The sequence below is a fragment of the Poeciliopsis prolifica genome, unplaced genomic scaffold, assembly GCF_027474105.1.
Source record: "Poeciliopsis prolifica strain line A6 unplaced genomic scaffold, Auburn_PproV2 SCAFFOLD012, whole genome shotgun sequence".
NCBI lineage: Eukaryota > Metazoa > Chordata > Actinopteri > Cyprinodontiformes > Poeciliidae > Poeciliopsis > Poeciliopsis prolifica.
This window is the reverse complement of record NW_026562387.1, coordinates 6,908,041-6,927,023: the sequence shown is the minus strand read 5'-3', so window position 1 is coordinate 6,927,023 and position 18,983 is coordinate 6,908,041. Positions and strand designations below refer to the sequence as shown.

General features: G+C 36.6%; 2 protein-coding genes across 5 annotated transcripts; both read left to right on the top strand.

The window, feature by feature from the left end:
* Window positions 1–398: 398 nt before the first annotated feature.
* On the top strand, window positions 399–11,241 carry nup58 (nucleoporin 58). Of its 4 annotated transcripts, none has more exons than XM_055037219.1 (14): window positions 399–785; window positions 1,260–1,411; window positions 1,499–1,531; window positions 1,638–1,904; window positions 2,030–2,195; window positions 2,347–2,412; window positions 2,514–2,688; window positions 2,915–2,994; window positions 3,182–3,300; window positions 3,659–3,741; window positions 3,928–4,129; window positions 8,587–8,670; window positions 9,355–9,393; window positions 9,805–11,241. In XM_055037219.1, exons 1-14 carry the CDS (start codon window positions 706–708, stop codon window positions 9,969–9,971), a joined length of 1,713 nt encoding a protein of 570 aa, XP_054893194.1. In that variant the 5' UTR covers window positions 399–705; the 3' UTR covers window positions 9,972–11,241. The 4 variants fall into 4 exon arrangements, with proteins under 4 accessions (XP_054893194.1, XP_054893193.1, XP_054893196.1 ...); XM_055037218.1 differs by having other exon boundaries at window positions 9,355–9,453; XM_055037221.1 differs by lacking the exon at window positions 8,587–8,670.
* Window positions 11,242–11,629: 388 nt separating this feature from the next.
* ropn1l (rhophilin associated tail protein 1-like) lies at window positions 11,630–15,335 on the top strand. Its single transcript, XM_055037228.1, has 6 exons — window positions 11,630–11,766; window positions 12,143–12,275; window positions 12,920–13,043; window positions 13,296–13,457; window positions 14,099–14,274; window positions 15,189–15,335. Exons 2-6 carry the CDS (start codon window positions 12,145–12,147, stop codon window positions 15,271–15,273), a joined length of 678 nt encoding a protein of 225 aa, XP_054893203.1. The 5' UTR covers window positions 11,630–11,766; window positions 12,143–12,144; the 3' UTR covers window positions 15,274–15,335.
* Window positions 15,336–18,983: the final 3,648 nt, after the last annotated feature.

Here is an 18,983-nt window from a genome sequence, read left to right as displayed (position 1 = left end):
GAATAATAATAATAATAATAATAATAATAATAATAATAATAATAATAATAATAATAAAACAACCAATTTCTAAGATTTACAAAAACTCAATGGCCAATATTAAACAGCTCTTGAGACAATTACTGCAAACTTTGTGTATAATTTCGTTTAATTCCACCAACCCTATCTATTAGTGAATTGCTTAAATGTGCTTTCTTGATAAATCATTTTAACGTTATAAAAAGCCAAATAAAAACTAGTTTTATTTTTATGTGGAAAACTATGTCGGAATAAGATTTGTCGTGACTGCACCAACGGTGGCACTCTGCGCATGTACACATGTAAAATCTTTAACCGGAAGCAAAGTGGGAACGATGGGCAATGTAGTTTCCAAAAAGAAAAAAATTACCCAAAATGCACTTGCATTCGGGAAATACCAGGCGGGCAATAGAAAAAGTAATACCATGCGGAAAGTACGATATTTATAGCTTTTTTGAGTGTAAGAATAATACCGTATGGAGTAAAACATCACTAGTCAGTAGTGAAATAGCTTCTGAGTCATTGGGAAGATAAGATATTCTCATTTTATAATGTTTTGAGCAAAGATAAAACCGCTTATTTTGCTCTCACGCGGGCATGCGAGCTAACTGACGCTTGCTAACCGTCAACGCTTGAGCTCTCTCGCCTACGGCTTATTAATGCAAGTTGTTTACCTTTTATCGCAAAATGTCTGGTTTTAACTTTGGCGGTGGGAATCCGGGCTCCACCAACACGGGTGGAGGATTCACATTTGGTGGCGTCACAAGGTAATACATACATTAAATAGCCGACGTGGCTAACGTTAGCATTGTTTAATTTTTACTTTGAAGAAAGCGTGCGTTACTTTTTATTGTAAGTCCAAAGTATATTATACTCCAGAACTCTGCTTAGCACGAGATTAGCTATGATATAATAAATTACCTCTTCTTTTTTGTGGTAGTTTCAGGTTTCTTGGTTGTGCTACTACTTATGTGCAAAACTACATTGATGCATCTGTATAATAACGACAGTTCTTATATAATGACGAAAGCTCGTCATTAAGACTGTTCCTAATTTTTATATTTTACCCAACACTAATTTGTTTAAACTATTTTCAAAGGTTGCTCTAAGAATGTTTAATTTTTTGCACAGAATGGTTAATTAATGTGCAGTTTACAGACTTTGTTTTTTTATCAGATTCTGTTTTTTATTATTATTATTCAAGGAAAATTGTTATTGACTAAAGTTATGATTTTTTTTAGTGCACCTGCAGCCAATACGGGTGGCCTTTCGTTTGGGACTGCTCTGGGAACAGCAGCTGCCACCCCTGCTTCTACAAGTAGCACCCCATCTCTTGGTCTTCTTTTTGCTCAGAAACCTGCAGGAGGTTTCACTTTCAACACACCTGCCTCAAGTAAGAAAATTACAAAAACTTCTTGACATAATTGTTTTGAAAGTTATCTATCATGTAATAACCGTAATTGGAATTGTATTGTTTTAGCATCTTCTGCAGCTGCCACAGGTCTTACATTAGGTATGTATGCAAAAAAAAAAAAAAAGTTTGATTTATCATTAAGCTTAGAGCCTTTTTAAGTTTGATATTTTTTGTCTTTCCGCTCTTCATTTAAACGGTCTTTTAGGCGCCCCTGCCACTTCATCTGCAGCCACTGGCTTTAGTTTGGCCTTCAACAAGCCCACTGCATCTGCAACTCCTTTTTCGCTCACCACCACTACCTCCTCCACTACTGGGGCGGGTTTAAGTTTTGGCTCCATCTTGACATCGACGGCTCCACAGCAGCCTGCAGCCACAGGGTTCACCCTTGGTCTTGGTGGTACGACAATCTCCTCGGCAGCCTCAACGGTGCCATCCCTAGGCGCTGGTCTCTTCTCCAGCACTGGAACCTCAGGTGGGCTGAGAGTGTCTAAGCCTGTAAATGTTTTTGTTGGTTTAGACGACATAATGACTGACGATACATTTAAATGTGTTTCATAATGTTCAACGCTCTAAATTGCTCTAAATTTGGTTTTCCAGGTTTGGGTCAGACTCTTGGAGGAGGAACTGGGCTTACATTGGGGTCACTATTGGCTACATCTACAGCAGCATCAGTTGCTCCTGCCCCAAGTATTGGTCTGGGTGGAGTTGACTTCAGCACTTCCTCTGAGAATAAGAGTGACACCTCATCTGGAACCAATGCACAGTATGTCCTACTTAACTAATTGTGTTAAATAAATATATTTTTGCTTGATGGTAAAGCATTTTTAAATATAAAAAAGGCACTCCACAGCCATTTGTCATGATGATGTTTACTTAATTAACATCTATTAAAAATTTTTTGATTCTTTTCTTAGGGACAGCAAGGCTTTAAAAGATGAGAACTTGCCACCATTCATTTGCCAAGATGTTGAAAATTTTCAGTAAGTACTTGATATATGGAGGAACATCAACAAAATGTTTAAATGTTGATTTCTCATTTTCAAGTGATTTCTAAATGTCAGCTCTTTATTTACTTCAACAGAAAATTTGTGAAAGAGCAGAAGCAAGTTCAGGAAGACATAAGCAGAATGTCATCAAAGACTATTTCTAAAGTCCAAGATGACATCAAGAGCCTCAAACAACTTCTCTCAGTCTGCGCCAGCGGTCTGCAGCGCCAAGCTCTGGCTATTGACAAACTCAAGTTGGAGACAGCACAGGTAAAAGGAGAAAAAAAAAAAAAACTAAGGAAAAGTTGTACTGCTTTTAAAGAAACTGCTTTCCTTCAGATTTCCTTCAAATCTGATGGAAATGAAGGTTCATTTATGCTCTGATGCCAATTCAACATTTTCTAGTAAATGTTGCATATTCCACTGTGGATGGCGAGGGCAGAGTTATGATGCAACTGATCTGCACTCTGTTGACTGTTCTTATTTTGTTTGTTAGGAGCTTAAAAATGCAGACATAGCCCTGCGAACACAAAAGACGCCCCCTGGACTTCAGCATGAAAACACAGCTCCGTCAGAGTGAGTTATTAAGTAAATCCAGAGCACGGCCGTAAGCAAATTAATCTCTGTATCACCAACATTTATGAATTGTACATTCTAAAATTATGTGAAGTTGTCAAATGCCAGAGCATTTGACTACCAAATGACAAGCAGAAACTCATTCCTCTGTTGCGGCGGGTCTCACCTGTTGTTTTTCCTGTTAAAGTTATTTTCGTAGCCTGGTGGACCAATTTGAGGTGCAGTTGCAACAGTTCCGGCAGCAGATAGAGGAACTGGAGAACCACTTGACCACTCAGAGCAATGGCTCACACATCACCCCTCAAGGCAAGAATGGAATCTGGACAGCATTGTTATTTTAAATGTGTTTGCTTTCAGTTACTATTGAGTAATTGACATAAAATGTGATCCCACAGTCCAAAAACATGACTGTCAGGTTAATTGGTCTTTTCAAATTCTCCCTAGGTGTGAGTGTGTGTGCATGGTTGTTTGTCCCGTTTGTTTCTGTGTTGCCCTGCAACAGACTGGTGACCTGTCCAGGGTGTACCCCGCCTCTCGCCCGGAACACAGCTGGAGATAGGCACCAGCATCTCCTGATCCCCTTAGGGAAAGGGTGAATAGAAAATGGATGAGTGATTATAATGTTTTTTGTTTGTTTGTTTTTTTGTCTGTTTCCCATTTACAGATCTGACTCTGGCCATGCAGAAGTTGTACCAAACGTTTGTTGCACAAGCTGCTCAGCTTCAGTCTGTCCATGAAAATGTTAAGGTCAGTTTTTTCTTCTTTTGTAATGTCTGAATTTCTTCCAAAAAGACCCAACAATAAAAAAAAAATATTTTTTTGTCTATTATGTTTTTTTTTTCCAAAATGTTTGTGAATTTTAAGAAATTTTGATCATTTAGATTTGCCGTCTGCAAGTCATTTTTTTTTCCCTATTATTATTCTCCACAATAGATCTTGAAACATCAGTACCTTTCTTACCGGAGAGCCTTCCTCGAAGACTCCACTGACATCTTTGAGTCCAAACGAGCCTCCAACAGGAAATGGCAGAGCACGCCACAAGTCACAACCGGACCTGCCCCATTCTCCAGTGTACCCAATGCTGCAGCTGTTGCTATGGCAGCCACGTTGACCCAGCAACAGCAGCCAACTCCAGGTCTGACTGCCTTCAAGTTTTAGAAAATTCTCCTCATCTTCACCTTGTTTAAGATATTCAATGAGGCAAAGGAGACTGTTAAGTCTTAGAGAGTTGCAGACGGGATGATTGTGTTTTTTATATTTACTACATTTTGGGAGCAAAACATTCAAAATATGGCAGGCAGAATTATTTTAAAATAACTGGACTTAAAACATATGTAGCTGGTTCTAAAATATGACTATTAAAGAAAAGGGAGCATGAAATGGCTAACAAAAATCTGCACAGTTCTGACAGGAAACCTTTGTGCTGCCTTATTAGCCTGTCGCTAGTTCAAACACACTTTGTGGTTTATAGACACTTATTTTTTGCACCTTACAAAATGTAAAGTAAGGAAGTGTAATACTTGTGCACAACAAACACCAGACCCTGTAGTATTTTTTTTAGGCCTACAACAAAATATTCCAGTTTCTAAATCATTAGGGATCCTCTTTTATTCAAACAATCCAAAGGAGCCTGACGAGTGAATGTTATGAGGTGGGGTTTGGATCACAAATTTGCTGTTATTTATATTTAGATTACAAATGAACTTGTCGACTGAGCTATTGAAATACCGCGCAAAGCTGTAGATCTACGTTTAATTAGTTAAATTGTTGTTTTGTTTGTATATTAAAATTTAACTTTTTTCATCCAACATTTTCTTACAAGGTGGGGGTTCTCTGGTTGATCAAGGTACAAGCTTTCTTACACGCAAAGTAGAAATTTTAAGCAGAGTGGACAACTTGGCTCTGATGCTGTTTTGAAAAGGAAAATCTTAAAAATATATATCTTAAAATGCCCCGTTCAGAGAAACCTGGCTCCTTATGACTAGTGTCCTTAGCTCACTTTTGATGGATAATACAGAAATGTTCCTTAAAGGTTCCTAATTACATGTTGTTTTTAATCAAATATTTCAAACAAATATAGCAGTTGTTTTGGTACAACATGACCAGACTAATTAATAATGCTGATTTAATAATCCTTTGCAGTATCCCAACAAATCAGCCGTTTGTCTTATCCCCAAGTATTTATTTTAGCTTTTTTAGAAAAAAAAATACAAGTCAAATAACAATCATCTATTATATGTGCAGTCATATCTGGGATGTTAAAAGTGACATCTGATGAGCATAAACATGCATATCAGGGCTTCTGATGTATAATAATTTAACATAGTCTGTAGATTTGTAAGGCTAAAGTTTGGTAGAGTTTTGAAAGTTGAACTAATGTCACAAATGGCAGAACTTCTGTTTTCTTTTTCGAAAAAATCTTCAGCTGGTCTTGGACTGTTTATAAATCACAATAAGCCTCACTTTAAATTTTAGTATAAATTGTATTAACAATCCAATCACATTTGATCATATGTGCCAAGGAGGAAGCCGCTGTTTTTTCACTATTTAGTCAAAGAAGACGTGCAACAATAGAAGACGTGTGTGATCCAGTTGTGTGTTAGGAGTAAAAAGTCACCTTGTTGCCTGCTTCCAGTCATTTTTTGCTCTTTTGATGTACAGCTAAATTGATACAGATTAACAAGATGAATGCAACCTTGTATGTTCTTGCTGCCCAATAGGGGATGCTTGCAGTTTTAAATGCTCTCCTGATTGTTTTTCACTTAAAGTTGTTGCATATTTGTGAGAGGTTTACCTTTTTTCAATGATAGACTTTAGCCTTTATCTTTTCTCTGAACAAAAATCTTTAATCTAGTCCTAATTACACATCATATTTATTAAACTATTTATGTCATCTGTTTTCATGTGCTTAATTTAGTGCGAGCTACGAATAACATTGAAAGATGCAGACGCAACACTAAATATGCTGCTGGCTGGCACTTACCTCTAAAATATCGTTTTACCTAAATACTTGACAGTGTCCCAATGATTGTGTTGACCTGGTATTGTTTAGACTCGTATCTTTTGGGACGGAAGGGGAAACAGGCCAAAAAGACTCAGGACTAGAATACGAACCAATTAATTGCCTAAACTGGAAATCCTACTCAACAGTCACAAAGATGCTCTTTGTCTCAGTTTAATCCATTTGGTTGGGTTGCTCGCATGGAGGCCATACCACTGTTACTTGATAAAAGCTGCTTCACCTAAGGGCTACTGTCAGCTTAACAGGGCTGGTCCATTATAAAATTACTTTCACTTCACTGAAAGCTGTCAGGTGTATTGTTTTTTTAAAACATAGGATTACCTCCTAAGAATAATTCTCACTTTCCTGGACTGATCACTTTGTTAGTTTCAGCTGGTTCCGAGTCAAGTGAGATCGTATTTATGTTTCTTTAGTTGTTAGAAGAAAGTATTTGCTGCTCACGCTGGTCCACAACTACCAGTGATCTACGATTGGTGCCAAAATGAAACAGAGAGATCAGGGAGGTCTCATTGTTTATTCACATTTACATATTGCCATGTTTCATTGTGCCATGGAAGGTTACAGTTTCTTTGACCTGGTGAGCATAATAGTAAGAAAAACAACTACTCTTTTTAAGCCAATGAACACAATTGCATTAATGTTGCTGCTAGTTATAGCGGTGAGTGAACCACTCTGTTTCTCAGTGGTCGCTTTGCATCAAGAAAAAAAACTTTGAATATTTCATTCCTTATTTATAAAACCTAACCATTTGTGAAGTCAGATTGCTAAAATATTAGCTTCTATTCATTTTTATGTATTCTTCCATTAACATTTAACACTGGGTCTTCCATAGTCTTAGTTGGCATAATAACACTGAAAATACAGAACACAAACCAATCTTTCATAAGGTGTTTGGACTTTTAACTGGATATTTACTGGCCTTATTTCTTATATTGAGTGTCTGACAGTTCTCTATTTGAATGCTGTTATTGTTTTGAATGTTATTGGTAAGGCAGGTGTTATCCCATCTAACCCCCTTTATTTTTATTTTATTTTTTGTGATAAAGGGGAAAAATGTGAAGTTCTTTATTTTTTTGACTATCAGATTTTTTTTTTTCTGTTCTTGATCTGCTTAATTAATGACAAACTCCTCTCAGTTTTCCTTTTTCTTCAGGTTTGGCACGACAGTGCAGAAAACTGAGCCTCATTTTTTTTTTATGTTTAAATTTACTCTCTATTTTATCTTTGTGTTTCTATTCTTTATTGCCAACATTTTGGCCTGAAACAATCACATGTAGGGTTTTTTTTTTATTTATTAGAGCTTCAAACATCAAAATTATACTTGTCGACATTTCCAGGAATTTAAAGAACATTGTACATTCATTTCCACAGTTTTTTTTTTTTTCTCTTCTTTTTGACCAATTTACACTGAAGCTAAATCACAAATGCCAATTGTTTTATCGTAATCTCTAGTTCTTGTAATGGTATGTTTGAACCTATATATCCAATGCCTGTTAATAACAATACTTTAATATATAATATGGTGTGCCTTTATAAACTATATACAATAATTGTGTGGTGTATTTTGTTAGGAGGGGCGTATGCTAGTTCATTCACTCTCAGAAATCTTGAAGATTTGGAAACTTGTCAAATGCAGTAGCAGTTAGCAAACAATAGCCAATTCTGTTCCTAAATGTTTGTGTTTATGTAAGTGGAATTGCATTTAAATTGACAATAAATCAGTTTTTAAACAAAGAAACGTTTGTCCTTGTTTCTTTTTGACTGAAGTTGTTTTAGCAGTGGAGGCTAACCGGGCAGTACAGAAAGAAACAACTGCATAAAAAGGAAAAAAGGACAAGTTTCTGAGTGAAAGAACTAGCAATCTGTCTAGTTATGTTTTTTTTCCTCATTTATAAGGAGCTGTAGCATTTTGAAAAAGTGGAATTTTTTTATATTTATAATCATATCAATAGTAGAATAGTAAAAGACCTTTAATTTTCTTATTGATCATATTTCTCCTTATGAACTGTAAAAAAATGGCTATTATAGCTTTTGTTTTAAAGGGAAAAAAAGCTAAATCTATTATTACAATATTGTATATGCATATATTCAATGAGTTTGTTCAGGCTTTGCAGAACTAATTTCTACACCAATCAATAGGCCAAACAATGAAATGGATATATTGTTCCCTTCATCATTGATCAGTTTCTTTTCCCAGCTTATTGAATGCAGAAAAACTAAGGATTATAATTTTTCCACCGATAAGCACGTCAACCAACACCATGCGCTTTGATGCACCTCGAGTTTAAGAGTAAAAGATAATTGTAATTCTCTGTTGGTTTCAAACCTGCTGCCTAGATAAAAAAAACCTAATCTGTGAAAGTCAGTTGAAACAGGTTAGACCTAAAAAAAATAAGATCCAGATTGCTTTTCTGCTATATTTAAAAAGTCAAAGGCATTTTTTTTAATGGAGGATTTTAGGGGGGGGGGGATTCAGTATGATGGCTGAAAGTTTTGCTGTTTGGTTTTGAACTTGCACTCGAAAGGCATATTTATAAAAGTAAAACAAATCCTGTCTTTTTGTACCTTAGGCACCCAGGCACCTTTGGGGGCAGGTTTTGGAAACCCCTTTGCCTCAGCAGTAGGCACTAGTTTGGGCTCTTCTACACTTGGAGGTAGTACCTCTGCCTGTTATGAGTTATATATACTCCCCTTTATTATCCCCATTATGTTGCATAGTCTATAATTTCCCAAATGCCAAATGTTTTTTTGTCTGTTTTTTTGTTTTACTATAAAATTTCTTGTGTGTGCTTGAGAGAGAGGGAGCCGGGCCTGACTTGCTCAGGCTCAGAATCTTATTCCCTCCTGCTCTTTATGTGCGTTCACACCACAGGAACACTTGACAAACTGCGTTGTTTTTGCGAATCGGTTTTAAAAAAATCAACAACAAAATGGAGGGGTTTGGCTTAAATGTGTTGCTAATTTGTCATTCTGCGAACGGAATCTGTCATTAAACGTTTTCTTGCAAATTACAGACAAATCCCTTAAGAGTTTGGGAGCAGGTGGTTTGAGCGCACAGTGTTGGTGTTTCGTCTTGTTAGGAGAGTATTTTGTGAAACTTGACCATATCATCTCCCTTTTGTCTTCAGTTCACAATGCACTGCAGCACATTGCTTTGTAATCTGTAATTAAACGCTGAGATGTACATTATGCTTAATGATTCAGCTGAGGTTTCTTCTTTTTTTTTTGTTTTTTTTTTGCTTATGCTTGTCTGTGTACACTCCTGAGACTGCTCATTGTTTGTTCTCAGTGCAGGCTGCACATCTACCTCGGACTAACTGCCTTGTTTTCTCCCACAGGTTTTGGAGGTGGACCAGGGTTTGGTGGCGTTGGAACTGGTGGGTCTTCTTTTGGATTCTCCTCCACCAATAAGCCTGCAGGGGGCAGTCTGAGTGCAGGTAATGTGTAATGGAAATCTGCATTACACATGCCCCAGTAATCAAGCTTTAATAAAGACAGTATCTAATAAAAGTACAGCCTGTCTTGTTTTTAATTTATTTTTTATTATATTTTCTGTTCTTTAGTAATTGAAGTAAAACATGTTTCAGCAAGCTTCACAACTTTTTTCTCGACATAATGTTTCCTTTGCATGTAGACCTAAATCTCTAATATTGTTCGTTTTAAATTCAGAGGTTGAACTCTGTATATAAAAAGCACTCATCAAAAATTGTCCGACCTTTTACGTGTCCTAAAATATTTATGTGAAACCTCCTACATCATCTTTTTGTCTGACCCTCTTGCATCCCTAGGTTTTGGTAGCACCAGCAGCTCCGGCTTCAACTTCAGCAACCCTGGCATCAACCAGTCTGCTGGGCTGACGTTTGGTGTTTCGAACCAGCCAGGCAGTGCCTTTGGCGCAACCCCAGCTCTCCAGCTGAAGAAGCCCCCCGCTGGGAATAAAAGGGGGAAAAGATAGAAACAGATTAAGAAAAGAATAATACAGCAATTGACCAACTAGTGGCTTGTAGCAAAGAACAGCTTGGCCTCCGTAAAAGCATAGAAACAGTGCTAAGCTAAATTGTTACCTTAAAAAACAAGGAACATTGGTTTGAGGGAGAAGATTCTATCATGTAACAGACTATTTTTGAGTTATGTTAGTTCAACCTGGAAAGAAAGAATCCTGTGCATTCTGTCTTTTTGTACCTTTGACACCCAGGCCTAAGGTACAAAATTTGTCCTGTTTTGTTTATCATTACTCTGTTATTATGCCATAGCTGATGTGAGCAAAGAGGCAACAAATCCCATCAGCACAGTGTCAGATGGCGAGATGAAGCATGATTATGCCCATTAGAATTTCATCTAACAGTTTGTTTCTCACTCTTGTCTGTGGTGTAACAATGCTTTGGGAAAGGCTAAGGCAAAAACAGTTGGTTCATCAACAAATTGCTCAGTTATTTTGAGATTTCTCGTTTTGTCTGATTATTGTATAAGATTAACATGTTTTGTGCTTTCTAATGAACTGTAGTTTTCTTTGCATCAAATACTCTTTCAGAACAGAACTGCTGTGCAATTGACTTCCCTCAAGTTGCGTCCAAAGAGGAGTTAAAAAAAAATAAAAAATCGAGAGCTAAAGGGAAAAGGGAACAGTGTAGCTGGAGTCTACCAATGTCGGTGATCATTTGATCCTAGAGTTTAGGTCCCAGACTGTCCAATGTGTCTTTAGGAAGATGCCATTTTATTTTTTTATCAAGTGAAGGAAACTACGACATTCAGAAAAAAAGAAAAAAAAATTAAGAACACAAACGTCTTGTGGGTTTTCTGATGTCTTGTCCACAAAATCTGTTTTTGCTCAGATCCATTCTAGTTTGATCATTTCTCATAGACAGAATTTTTCTTTGCGTCTTCACCAATGTATTGTAAGACTGAGGGGAAAAATACTGTGTTCCTTGTCCTCAATGGGCCTATGAAATGTTACTTTTATTTTGACAGTTTCTCAAGCATATTCAGCTTCCTCGGTTTATACATGTTCTAGATAAAGTTTGTATGTGATCTGATAGTGATCGTGTGAATGTGTAAATCTGCCTGTCACTCAGCTATCATGCTTCCGTTGAGCGTTGGGTTAAAAACTATGTCTCTTTTTGTCCGTGTCTATTTGGTTATTACCAAATAATTGTAGTTGTATTCTTGTTTCTTGAGATCTGTATTTTTGAGATGCAGTTTAATAATAAAAATGTTTGCCTGTTGAATTTCTGGCTGCCACAGATGAGTTTCTGCAGAATTTATTTCTAAGATAATTTGCAGATGGCTTTCCTTTTGATTACGAGGTGTACATTAATGGGGCAGGACATAATAGTTTTCATTCAATCTATTTTCCAACACATCCCAAAAGATTAAAAGTGTAGATCTCAAATATAGATTTTGAGCTCAATTACAATATTGCTTAATAAATTAGATTAGCATTAGCATTTAATATGTCTAGGTAATTTTGTTATATTTATTTATTAATAAAGGAATGTGAGAGACCTTTGCAACTGTACCAGAAAATAGTTTCCAGGGTGCTATTTTTTCACAGGAAGATAGAGGGCGATATGACAACATTCTTTACGCCATACCTCTGAAGAAGAAGAACTCCGTTGCTAGGCGACAAACATACTACAATATTGTGTGTTTGAGACAGCTGCGTTTTAACCTCACTGCTCGCCTTTAATTAAAACATTTCTTCATTTGTTGTTTTTCTTCTTTAGTCTTTGTCCACAGCCGTAAATCTCCAGGTCGGTATCTTGACATTTTTTAGTCAACGTTTCAATCAGCTGGAAGAACTAAAAATAATAAAACGTCTATGTGTAAAAAAAAAATAAGCCGAAATGAATTGAGCAAATAACTGATCAAAAACCTATATTATTTCTCTCTTAAATGTAATATTTTTCCTGTTACTATTTTTCTTTTAATTGGATAGATTCGGGTAGCTTTAGCTTACAGTCAAACTTTTTACTTGATGCTATGACGTACCGTTGTTGACATCACTGTGCCTACCAAAATTAGCCATGCTTCCACGAGTATGGGCACAAAGTCAAGCAAATGTCATCATGTTGTCTTCTATTGGTTTATGTTTGTCTGCTAACTTGACTGAATTGCAATGCCTCTTAGGCATGCCTCTTCCAGACACATTCTACTGTGCCCAACAAATCAACATCCCTCCCGAGCTACCGGACATCCTCAAAAGCTTCACCAAGGCAGCTATCCGAACACAGCCCAAAGATCTGCTGCAGTGGTGTTCGGCGTAAGTGTTAAATGTCATCAACATCGTTTGGGGTGATGGACAGACGTGTGTGACTTTGCTGTGGTTTATTTATTCTGTAAAATAAATCACGAGAAGTGTCTCCCAGCTACCTTTCACCTGTGCATTTCTCTCCCTTACTACTGACAGGCTGTAATTAGCTCCCAGGGGCATCCATGCAGTTTCTGTGGTTAAACTAAATGCCTTCTCTTAACAAAGTAAAGAAAAAAAAAGAGAGAGAAAACAATTGAACAAACTGGCTGAATTCGAATCATACAGGATGTTTGTTTCTCTTCCCTTAGGATTCTCCTGCCTACTATTGTGTAAAAACCTTAAATTGAGCAACATGTTACAAATTTCCTTTGTGAAAAAAATAATAATAATAATTGAGGTAAAACAAAGCTCGGCCTCCTTTGAGAGATACTAAAAGTCACCCTGCCTGTAAATTCATATCAAAATATTGTTGAAATAAGATAAAGATCAAACAGGGTGAAATATCATGTACAAGACATGACAACTCCTCTATTCATCCAGCTTAATAATATGAAATATGATTAAGTTGGTTGATGTGCACATGCTCATTTTCACACTGTTACACTCTATATCAATTTAATGTGTGGTTATTACATACCATAACTACATCCCAGATACTTCCATGCATTGGCCAAAGGGGAGTGTCTTCCAGTAAAGGAGAGGCTGGAGTTGAATGTTGCCACTCAGAAGACTGACACTGGACTGACTCCAGGTCTACTGAAGATCCTCCATAAGCAGGTAGGAAGAGTTTGCTCAAAACTGTTGTTGTTATATATCATTGTTAAATTATTTTTTTCCTTCTTTGCAGTTAGCTTTCATGAAATCCCTCTTTCCGTCTATGTTGAGATTTCACTTATGCTAACTTTTCAATTAGACATGTCAACTAAGAGCAGTGTTGTATTATTGTTTAGAATATTACAATAAGGATGCACGCACTTACAGTTTTCACCTACATATTTGCATTTCTCTTCTTTCCCCACCCTGTCACAGTTGTCTCCAAAGGAAACTTGCAGCAAAGAGGAACTGCAGCTGAAATGGAAGGCTATATGTCTTCCAGTGGAACAACTGGAGGCTCTGCTGTCGTTGGGCAACTTTGATTCAAAAATCAACTGGATGGAGTTTTTTGCCCTGGGCTGCAGTGCTCTTGGAGGGGTGAGGTCTAATATAAGGCAAAATCTAATTTCTAATACTGCTTCTTACCACTTAATCTGAATGTTAAGCACAGGAGGAGAACTTTAGGAGTTGTTGTGTTTGTCCATCTACTTGTCTGAGCATCTAGTGGAACAAACCAGACTCAGAGATCTTTGGTCCAGGCTCTTTTATTTTTGGCTTTGCAGGCCACTGACAGAAGAATTTCATAAGCCTCTTTCATTAACATGAATCAATTTTCTCCAGTTAAGCCAATTGTTTTTGGACCAAGGAAAAACAGCACTGGAGGCAGATCAAAGATAATTTATTTCACCATATAGATATCTTTGTATCTGTAAAAGAAAGATAAAAAAAAAACAAAAAAACAACAACAACCAGGAATTAGGAAAGTACTGTGTAGGTTTGGAATAGATGCATTCAAGTCTGTTGAGCACTTAAACCACATGAGGGCAGTCTCGATCCACACCAGTTCATTTATTTATTTATTTTATATCATTGGGCTCTTATCTATTTCTTTACACACAAAACATGTGGCATGTAATTGCTTTTCAAAGCTGAATGCATATTAATTTTCTTGACAATTTATTTTTTCTTATTGTGCATGGAACTCTTTTGTCTGTGCTTCCATCGTTGGCGTTTCCCAGTCTCTAGTAAGCTCTATGAAGCACGCCTGTGAGATCCTGACAACTGATGAGGAGGGTGGCCCTTCGAGGATCCCATTCAATACCTTCTCCCATCTCTACACCTACCTGGCTCATCTAGATGCAGACGAACCAGAGGACTACACTGAGAAGTTCCTCCAGAACCTGATGCCAACAGTGTAGGTTTTTCTTTTACATTTACATGTTTATAATTAAAATGACAATTTATGGCATTTAAAGCAGCAAACAACTTAAATGGATTTTAAGACTTAGGAGTATGCTGTTTAACTCTTCGGAAATTGTCTCTAGTCCGGAATTGAATTGGATGCAAAGTAGATGAAATACTGAAGGAAGACTTTCTCGAATTTCTTCAACTTCCACCAAATCAAATACCAACATGGTTGAATGATAGAGATTGTTTTTAAAAGTTGAGTTAATACCCCAAGAAATAATGATAATTTTAATTAATCCTAAAATATCTGACACTGACTTGCACTTCCATTTAAAAATCACTGAACTTTACTCTGGCAAGAAAATACCAAGTTAATAGGACATCCATGTTTCTGATGAGTACATTTAAACTTATCACATTGAATCTTCTCAGTTCAGCAATAAGATGAAATGAGAAGCCCTGGGCTGTTGTGCTCTTGGATGACTCTACGGCCCTCCAATGATTTCACATAATGCATTAAATTATTAAAATTTTACCACATCATATCCAAATACGTATAAAATGTGAATTTACTTTGCTTTTATGTTGAATTGTGTGTGAATTGATGACATGTATGCTGAAATAAACACAAGATGACAAAAAAAAAAAAAAAAAAAAGCATCACATTGACTTAAAAATGCTGAGAGAGTGATGCTGGTATGTTTTTTTCTGTGAAGTGTTGACAGTGCAGAAAACACACACTGCTTTCAGTTCAGCTTGGTCCACCATTTGTGACAGTCAGTGTCAATTGGCTAAGAAGCACAGGCAGTTTATGAGCTGAGCCAGTTCCTCTTTGCCTCAGATGATGTTGTGAGATTGTGAAATTCACTATTGAGAAAATCCTCAGTGTTGCCTTAATGCGCTGGTGTCTCTGCCCGACAGTAACAAGCAGAACGGCATGGTTCAAGTTTCCAACTTCTACCCCAGGAGGAAGATTACGGCCACAAAAATGCCTATGGAAGACTAAAAGAAACAACAGAAGAAAGGAAGGGAGTCATTGTGGTGAATTATTAAAAGAACCCATGAGTACTCTGACTTGTCCCATCAATTGTTAGAAATACTCACTCTGTCTAAATGTTGGTATGAAGCTAATGTCAGGGCTAATGTGATTGCTTTTTCTGAGCATGAACAGAGGTACACAACTGCCTCACCACCTGTGTTTTATTCCTCGTTTTCTTTTGCCTGGATTAGCCTAAGTTCATTTATCATCCACGCAACCTATCACCATTACTTGCCTTTTATCTTGGGTATTCATTCTTCCTGAGCAAACGAAGAAGAGGAAGAGATTAGCATCACAGCACAATTTCCAGCTAAGTTCAGAGGCTTGTGTTTTGTTCACCTTTGGGCTGTCATGCAAGACACTCACAGCGAAAGCATATTCTGAAGACGCGTTCTCATGTGGCAAACTGAGACTGTTTTCTTCTGAAAGCATCCTCCGTTCTTACACATGCACCGAACACTGCCTCTTGCAGGGCTGCAGCTGTGATCAATTCGAGGGGACTGAAGGGCAGATAGAACGACCGATAACTTAATAACAGCGGTCTCTCCACCCATGTGACACAACACAGAAGGAATGTTGTCAGGTCTTAAAACAGTCATGTCCAAGATGACCCCCAGAGAAATAGTCTGGCAGTGTCTTGACAATAAAAAATTCAATTCTTTGGAATCTGCCCAGAAAGCCACTCTGTTTGCAAAATACTTTTATTGTATAAAACATACAGATACAAAAATGTTATCAAAGAAATTTCTTGAATGAGTTAATGTCATAAAGGAAATTGAGCTGCATTACATAAAAATGTATGTAATGTCATGTAAATGTATTCATGCCTCTCAAACATTATTCAGATTGTCAACAACAACAAGTACAACAACATTGTTTTGAACAAGCATTCACTCAAACAAATGCATAATTATAATATGGAAGAAAATGCCATCGATCCATTGTCTATAAAGAAAGCTAATAGGGTGAGAGTTGGGGTAAAATCTGGAAAGGTCACAGGGCAAAACAGAGACACACAAAAGACATCCTTAGACTTTGCAATTATGTGCTATGTGGTGATGGTATATCACATTAAATTGTCCCTTAATTTACAAAAAAACAAAAATGTGGAAAATTCAAGAGGTATGACTGTAGATAACTAAGGCTATACTCCAGAACATGTAACAATATATATTAATACTAATTTGTAAAATAACTAAATAAATAAAAAATATAAAAAAATAAAGACTTGAACTTGAAAATTGCTGTTTTCTATATACAACAATGCAGAGAAGCTATTCACTGCTAATTCAATGAAGCTATAACTCTGTTCCTAGAAAGAGTATGATTCACTTCTACTGGGACCTATAGGTTCATTTTGTTGCTCAGGAAGTCGATAGTGCATATTGTAGCACTTTGACTCTAAGGCATATGAATAACAGAGGAAATTGGTGTTTCAATAATCAAGGAAGTGATCATTTACCCTGGTTGAGAGACTTTCATATTTGATATTTCTTCTCCTGGTATAAACAAAACTAAACTTACAGGGTCAAAGTAATATCAGTTTTTTTTTTTTTTTTTTTTTTTTTTTCAAACAAAAGCCAATGCATTCTTGAAGAGACCCACCTTGTCAGGTAAAGCCTGTCCTTGTTGATTCCTTTGGTAAAGTATTATTATTCATGAATAATTCACTCAAAGCAATACCCCATGAATTTGTTGTTTTAACATGAATATGTATTCCTGTATTTACTGACCTTTTGGTGTTCTGGTACCTTCCGCCCCCAGGATGCTATCAACTGAACATCTGTTTTCATATCCTTAAGTTTCCCTATGTATATACCTAATTTTCAGTCTGGACAACTCACTTCTGTTTTCAGGATTCATCTTCGGGAAACAATGGTCACGTTTACAGCTTCGGTCCTGTAAGCCCCATTGTTTTAAAGGTGTTGAAACATGGAAAGAATATGATGTCATTGCAAATATGTCATCCCTGCAGGAATCTCTGCTGCAGGGCGGACCTTATTGCACCATTTTTATTGTTTCTTTTTGTTTTTCGAAGCTTTGCCTATAAGATCACGTCTCCGGAGAATCAGGGAAAGTTGCAGAACAGTGTGTAACAGGCAAGAGGAGAGAAAACGGACACAAAGAACCCCTGTTAGTGTTCTTGTGTGTTGCTGTTGTGTAACAGTTCTAAGGGTAAGGAAAAGGGAAAACATGATTCGTGTTGTCTTCTGATGGTGTTGAGCATATCTAGCTGCTTTGTGGTGAGAGATAACTCATTTATTTATTTATTTAATATGTTTGTGTCTGGTGAATGTGGGAGACTTTGCCTGAAAAATAGTTAACATACTTCAAATGTGTCTTTTGCAGGGCGATCCAGGATGGGATGATAAAACCTGCGAACTTCATGCGCAGGCTTGAGATGGATTCAACTTCATAGCTTCTAGATTTTCTCTAGAACAATGTCAGGAGCTAAGTAGGAGTGTAGTCAGCAGATCTAGCTTTTGTTTTCAGGCAAAATGCCTGACAGAGAGAGACTCAGCTTGCCTACTGTAACATACTTATGTATGTCAAAGTCTGGAGAAAAGTTATGAGTATGTTTGAATATGTTGGTAATATACATCTTTTATTGCAAAAGAACTTCTATTACAAGTACCTCTTGTAATAGTTTAGCTGTTAACAGCTTAACATTAAGGCAAATATGCTTAAATTCAAGAGGTATGAATAAGCACTGTAGAACAAATTAGACCTAGATTAATAAAACTGCAATATTAGGTAAGATTGATATCACCATATATACAGTAAAAGTGAAATGCTACAAATTTTATTACTGATTGTTTTTTTATCTATCTATCTATCTATCTATCTATCTATCTATCTATCTATCTATCTATCTATCTATCTATCTATCTATCTATCTATCTATCTATCTATCTATCTATCTATCTATCTATCGATGCATTTTTGGTTAAAAAAAAAAAAAAAGAAATGACAAAAATTACTAATTTTTGTCATTTCCCCACTGCTGACTAGTTACAGTGAATGATTCTTCTACCTGCTCCTCTAACTCAGGTCCTTCCCAAGCAGCAAGCAGCTATCCATTATAAGTGGCTGATAGTGTGTGAAAGCACCTCATTCACACCCACTGCAAACAAACCAACACTTCCTTAAATGCGGATGGGGATGAGAGAAAGTAAAAACTACCACAGCAGTGTGACAGTACTTTGTCAAGTGAGATAGCATCCATTTCTTTTTTGATCTTTCAAGCTAATTATTTTTGTTGTAAAGCGGTTATTTAACATTTCTAAACATGATACACATTAGCTCGTGAAAAATTATGTTCTAGACTTTAAATGAGAAAAAATATGTATGTATTTATTATTATTATTATTATTATTATTATTATTATTATTATTATTATTATTATTCCAGGACAAAACTGGGACTGTTTTCACAGCTTTCATCACTTCTTGCAATGTCTGTAAGCCACATTCCAGCAGTCATTAGCATTTACGATCCGTCTGCAGTTCCTTTTTTGCCTCAGTCTCTCATTTGGAATGATTTTATGTGCTGGACCAAATCTAAGAGTGTGCAAGCATGAGTGCCTCTTCTAGAAGGATTGAATTCTTTTCTCAGTTTCACTTTGGGGTACTGTCCTCTAATTACGTTTCTATTAAATGTTCTATTTATTATTAAAA

Excerpts from the sequence above, each read along its gene's own strand:
- ropn1l (XM_055037228.1), top strand. The coding sequence starts at position 12,145 with ATGCCTCTTCCAGACACATTCTACTGTGCCCAACAAATCAACATCCCT. Across the intron at positions 13,044-13,295 it reads TGAAGATCCTCCATAAGCAG|TTGTCTCCAAAGGAAACTTG; the intron begins GTAGGAAGAGTT and ends ACCCTGTCACAG. Across the intron at positions 13,458-14,098 it reads GCTGCAGTGCTCTTGGAGGG|TCTCTAGTAAGCTCTATGAA; the intron begins GTGAGGTCTAAT and ends GGCGTTTCCCAG.
- nup58 (XM_055037218.1), top strand. The coding sequence starts at position 706 with ATGTCTGGTTTTAACTTTGGCGGTGGGAATCCGGGCTCCACCAACACG. Across the intron at positions 1,532-1,637 it reads TGCCACAGGTCTTACATTAG|GCGCCCCTGCCACTTCATCT; the intron begins GTATGTATGCAA and ends ACGGTCTTTTAG. Across the intron at positions 2,995-3,181 it reads GAAAACACAGCTCCGTCAGA|TTATTTTCGTAGCCTGGTGG; the intron begins GTGAGTTATTAA and ends TTCCTGTTAAAG.